This window comes from Elephantulus edwardii, unplaced genomic scaffold (genome assembly GCF_000299155.1).
Source record: "Elephantulus edwardii isolate Elephantulus edwardi_28Jun2011 unplaced genomic scaffold, EleEdw1.0 scaffold00128, whole genome shotgun sequence".
NCBI classification, from domain to species: Eukaryota; Metazoa; Chordata; class Mammalia; order Macroscelidea; family Macroscelididae; genus Elephantulus; species Elephantulus edwardii.
The window spans coordinates 9,270,841-9,277,195 of NW_006399878.1; the positions used below are offsets into that span (position 1 = coordinate 9,270,841).

Below are 6,355 nucleotides of genomic sequence, written 5' to 3' on the forward strand. Positions count from 1 at the left end.
TCCAGTGCAATCTTCAGAGTTTCTTCTGATATCCATTTTGGTCTTTTGTTCCTCTTCTGTCTTTGTCTACCCAACTAAAACTCAATTCACTTTCTTCTCAAGTAGTCATTTGAATTTCTCCAGAATTGATCATATATTAGGACACAAAACAAGCCTCAACAAATTATAAAACATTGAAATAATACAATATATCTTCTCAGACCATAATGCCATATAACAGGAAATTAACCATAGGAGGGTAAAGTGCATAAAACCACCCATGTGGAAACTGAGTAACTCTCTGCTAGAACACCACTGTTATAAAAGAAATAAAGAATGAAATTAAAAAGTTCCTTGAAACAAATGAAAATACAACATACACAAACCATTGGGATACAGCTAAGGAAGTTGTCATTGGGCAGTTCATAGCAATAGACACACACATAAAAAAATAAGAAAGAAAAATCAGTACTCTAACTAACACCTTCATCAAATAGAAAAAGAACAATCTAATCCTAGTCACTAGAAGAAAACAAATTATAAGGACAGGAGCTGAAATCAACAAGATAGAAAACAAAAAACAACTGAAACCATCAATAAGACCATGAGCTGGATTTTTGAAAGGGTCAATAAAATTGACAAATCACTGGCAAACTTAACAAAAGGGAGGGGAGAAACACAAATAACTCAATTAAGAAATGATAGAAGTGACATCACAAGAGAACCAGATGATATTAAATCAATAATATCAAAATACAATGAAAAGATTGATACATTAAAAAATCTAGAGGAAATGGACAAATTCCTTGAAACTCATGCCCTACCCAGAGTGACAAAGACAGATATAGAACACTTGAACAGACCAATCACAAAAGAAAAAATCGAAGAGGTCATAAAAAGGACTTCCCCATAAGAAAAATTGAAAAAGAAGGAATACTCTCAGAGTCATTCTATAAAGCAAGCATTACCCTAGTACCAAAACCAGGCAAAGATATTAGCAAGAAAGAAAACTTCAGACCAATATCTCTCATGAATATAGATGCAAAAATCCTTAAAAAAAATACAAGCAAGTAGAATTCAAAATCACATAAAAAAAAAATCATTATGACCAAGTGGGATTCATAACAGATACGCAAGGATGGTTCAACATAAGAAAAACTATCAACATAATTCAGCATATTAAGCAAATAACAAGAATCATATAATCCTGGCAATTGATGCAGAAAAGGCCTTTGAAAAAATCTAACACCCCCTCATGGTAAAGACTCTCAGCAAAACTGGAACAGAAGGCAATTTCCTCAAAGTATAATGTAAAACCAAGCACCAATTAAAATTACTAAAAACATTTTCCTTGAAAAGGGAGACCAGACAAGAATACAAAGTGCCACCACTTCTATTCAATATTGTACTGGAAGTGTTTGCTAGGGGCAATATGACAAGGAAACAAAAGGCATCCAAATCAGCAAAGAGATGGTTAAATTATCACTATATTCAGATGACATGATAGTGTACACAGAAAACCCCAAGGACTTAAAAAAAAAAACCAAATCTGTTACAGCTGTCTACTAGACAAATTTAACAGAGTGGCAGGATATAGGATTAATATCCAAAAATTAGAGGGATTCCTCTATAGTAACAAAGAGAACTCAGAGAAGGAAACCAAAAAAGCAATATCATTTACAAGAGCCAATCAAATTGAGATTCTTGGGAGTGAACCTAACTAGAGGTCTAAAGGACCTATACAAAGGAAACTACAGAACATTTCTCCAAGACACAAGAAAAGACCTATAGAAATGGAAAAATGTTCCCTGTTTATGGATAAGACTCAATATTATGAAAATGACAATCCAGCCAAAAGAAATCTACATGTTCAATGCAATCCCAATCCAGACATCAAATTCATTTTTCCAGGAGATCAAAAGGGAAATGATCAAGATTACTTGGAGAGGAAAGAGACCCTGAATAAGCAAAACCCTTCTGAAAAACAAAAATGAAGGGGGAAGCATAGCACTTCCTGATCTCAAAACCTCCTACACAGTGGTAGTAACCAAAACAGTATGGTACTGGTACAATGACAGACACATAGACCAATGGAACAGAATTGAGAACCCAGAATTAGACCCAGCTATCTATGACCAACTGATATTCAACAGGAAATCAAAACTATTAAATGGGTAAATGACAACCCCTTCAACAAATGGTGCAGGCAAAACTGGACTGCTACTTGCAGAAAGCTGAAACAGGATCCACATCTTACTCCATACACAAAAATCAACTTTAAGTGGATCAGGGACCTGGGAGTAAAGCCCAAAACTATTAAGCTCATCAGAGACAAACTGGGATCAAGCTTAGACAGCCTAGTCCAAGATACAAAGAGACTCCCAAATACAGCCAGAAATGCACAATCTGGAGAGCATAAAATTGATGAATGGGACCTTCTAAAGATTAAATCCTGGTGCACATCAAAACTTTTTCCAACAGAGTGAAAAGAAAAGCTCCTGACTAGGAAAAAATATTTGGCAATATCATTTTAGACAAGCGTCTCATATCAAAAGTTTACACAATCCTACAGGGCCTCCACAAGGCAAAGATTGATCACACAATCACAAAATGGGCAAAAGACATGGAAAGAATTTTCACAGAGGAAGACAGTCAGATGACCAACAAACATATGGAGAAATAACTCAAAATCACTGGCAGTAAGAGAGATGCAAATTAAAACCACAAGGAGATAACCATCTCCTTCCATTAGCAGTGGCAAAGTTTAACAGTACAGTAAGTAATAAACGATTGAGAGGATGTGGTGAGATGGGAACTCTTATACATTGTTGGTGGCATTGTAAAATGGTACAACCACTCTGGAGGCAGTCTGGCATTTCTTCTAAAACATAATAGAGATTCACTCTGCTATTGCACTGCTTGGAATATACCCTGAAAGAATGAGAACTGAGGCACAAACCGAGACTTGTACACCAATATTCACAGCAGCATTATTCACCACCGCAAGAACATGGAAACAGGCTAAATGTCCAACCACAATGGAAAAGATTGAGAAATTATGGTACATTCACTACGTAGCATGCAGAAGCAATGATTTTGGAAATAAGTACCTAACTTGGGAGGGACTTAAGAATATTATGCTAAGTGAACTAAATTAGTCTTATAAAGACAAATACCATATAAGAACATTATTGTAGAATGAGCATAAGGATCAAAGGAGGGGGAGGTGTTAGCAGAGGGGTGAGGATGGGAGGGAGAAGGATGTGGGGAAATGGGGCATTAAGCACAGGGTCACACAATTTGATTGGTGGAGTTGAGGGTAAAGGAAAGGGGAAGATCTAGTCTGAAAAACAAAGTATACAAACTTTGTAAATAAACAATTATAAAATACAATTTTTTTAAAGTCTTGCAAAACCCTTTATTCTAATTTATTCCTTGTTGTCATTGTGTGCTATCAAGTTACCACTAAGGAGAAAAATAAATATTTATATATATTTATTGAGAGTCAACCCAAAGAGAGAAAAATTACAGAAAACAGCCATATAATTATAAAATATTGACAAAATGTATGCTAACAGTTTTTAGTGCAAAATATACTTTCAATCTCTTGGGAAAAGTTTTTTTAAAAATATTTATTGCACACCACCACGTACCAGGCACCATTGTGCTATGCTTTTTAAACGTGGTGTAAGATGGTTTCTAATAATCAAGAAAGAGTGAAAAGTACATTAATTTAAAACATAGTTTTATATATTTGTATTAATGTCCTAAGTATAGGCATATAACTAATAGTCCTTAGTTGTTATTAAGTATAGTTTGAGGATCATGGGGTAGGTAAAAAGAAGTTTAAATTTCAGGCTCAAGAGTCTTGAAATGACAAGTGTGTATGAATCAGGTTGTGTGCATATATAGACCACATTGGCACAGAGGAGAGCAGGGAGAATTTTAAGTCTTCTAGTGTGGTTCTATGTAAAAAAATAAATAAATACAAACTTACACTGTCATTCAATCCATTCTAATTCATGACAACTCCATTTGTTACAAAGTAGAACTGCTTTGTATGGTTTCCTTGGCTATAACCTTTATAGAAGAAGCAAAGGCAAAGTCATTAGGTCTTTCCTCAATGAAGCCTTCAAAACCTAAATCCTACTGCCATCTAATCAATTCTTATTCATAACAAACTTCCATCGGGTTTCTGAAGCTATAAATCTTAATGTGAAGAGATGAAACATCCTTCCACAGAACAGCAGGTAGACTCAAACTTATGTAAATTTGCAATCAGGAAATTAGGAAGTTAAATTTAGGATAGAAAATCATTTTTGTGGCATTAATTTAAAGCATTTCTATAACACCAATAAACCGTTGAAGCCTCTTATTCCCCCCAACCCACCCTGTTAAATAAAGAGCATTTACTGAACGGTCTGCATATTAGATAAAGAATATTAACAATTGTGTGGAGACTGGATTGAGGAGAAAATGTGAAAGAATAATGAGAAGAGCAGTAAAGGGCAGGAAATAAGAAGCCATACTCACAAGATAGTGAATAGGAATTCCTATTGGTACAGTCTTGCTTCTTTTCTCCATTACTTCTATAGAAGCTCACTACATTTATGGTTTCAATTCCCAACTATAAATAAATAATCCCTTCTGGCTTTTATATAAAATGTCCAGGCTACCACTTTCCTATCACTAAAGGAAAACAAATAAATGTTTCCTCAAACTCTCCACATAAGTTTCTATCTCAAAAGTGCCTCAGATACCTTTTTGCTGGGTGCTGTCAATTCTGACTTACAGCAATTCTGTAGGGTAACCACCTGCATATATTTATACTCATAATTACTCCCATTAAACATACTATCTTAATGAAATTATCTCTCATTCATCCCGGCACACGGATCCTAGTAGCATTATTGGTATTACTAATATTATCATACCCATTTCCTCAGCTAAGACTGTTAGTTGTGACTTCCTAACTATCTCTTAAATCTCTATTCTTTTCATGTGCACTGTTAATACTTCTTTCCAAACTACCACACTCTTGAATTACTGAAAAAGTTTTGTAATTATTCCAAATAGAAGACAAAGGTGTCTTCTATTATGTGAAAAACATACTGAATGGAAAGTTCTTAGTCCTCAAATCTGTGAAGGAAACAAAAGTTTTTAGCTTCCAAAATTCTTGTAGATATGATGTCAGTTATTTAAATATGTAACAGGATCTGTATCTGCTTTACACATATTCTCCAATAAAAATTATCTTGTTTAGTTAAAGTGGCCTGAGAATAGCTAAACAAAAGGTGAATATGGTAAGTCATGTTTCCATCCTGCTACATCTTCTGCTCTGTCCTCCCAGTCAGTCTTTTCCATATTAGTCTGGGGTCATCTGAAAGCCTGGGAAGGTCCTTGTGAGCTTCTCCAATATAGGTGAGAAAATCTTTGGTGTGAAGATGCTCATCTATTTTCTGTTGCAGTAGGAATGACTGTAGTAAAGTCTTCTTTTGCTTTAGGAAAGCAGATTGGGCCAGTTCTGCTCTTTTTCTGTTACAACTATGACACTGAGAAGAAATGTGTTGCTCAGCTGTTGACATCCATTCTAGTGTTGCCTTCACGTTTTTAAAATATATTCTATTTAAAAGTTCATCTGGAACGGTGCATTGGTGTGCATCTAGCTCTGGATCCTCTGCATCCAGTTTAAGCTGTATCTTTTTACCTCTGCTGCTCTTGGCCTCTTTATAGTTCAACCTACGATGGATCAGGTTTATCTTTATAGTACAAAAAGACTGCAAAGCATGCAATTCTTTCTCTGTTATGTGAGTGATTTCTTTTTGATGTTTATCTGGTTGGTAGTTTCTATGATTGCTTTCGTTACCTCTTAGGTGACTGATCCATTTTCTGGTTAATTTTTTTTCATTATTTTCAGAATCTGAAAGCTCAGATGGTTTATCCTGATATTCTGAGCTTACCGTCAGCTTTCCACTCTCAGATTTGCTCCCAGAGTCTTGGGACCAAGACTGACGGCTTCCAGAGGAACTGAAGGAATCTGAGCTCTCCGTCTCATCAGTAAAAGACCTGACAGTCTCACCAGAAAAGTTGGCCATAGCACCGGTGTCCTTTGGGGCTGCTTCTACTCACTCTTCTTTTGAATCCCCCGACATTCTAGGTAGATGATTATCATTATGCACCACATTCCAGTCTTCGTCTGTTTGGCCGTGGTGAAGGCTGACTCTGGTACTTCTCTAGGAAGAATGAGCCCACCGAGGACTGGTCTTGTTTCCGAGAGTTGAGGTGCATTCATTAGAAAAGCACCAGAGATCCTAAGTGGTTTGACTCCGGGTGGCCATGCGCAGTTGCGTTACTGACGCGCGTCACTGCTTTGCGA

The 6,355-nt window shown here is 36.0% G+C and overlaps 1 protein-coding gene across 1 annotated transcript; it reads right to left on the reverse strand.

The window, feature by feature from the left end:
- Positions 1-5,303: 5,303 nt before the first annotated feature.
- LOC102870990 (chromosome unknown open reading frame, human C8orf48) lies at positions 5,304-6,074 on the reverse strand. The gene has a single exon (XM_006893571.1). The coding sequence runs from the start codon at positions 6,072-6,074 to the stop codon at positions 5,304-5,306; it is 771 nt and encodes a 256-aa protein (XP_006893633.1).
- Positions 6,075-6,355: the final 281 nt, after the last annotated feature.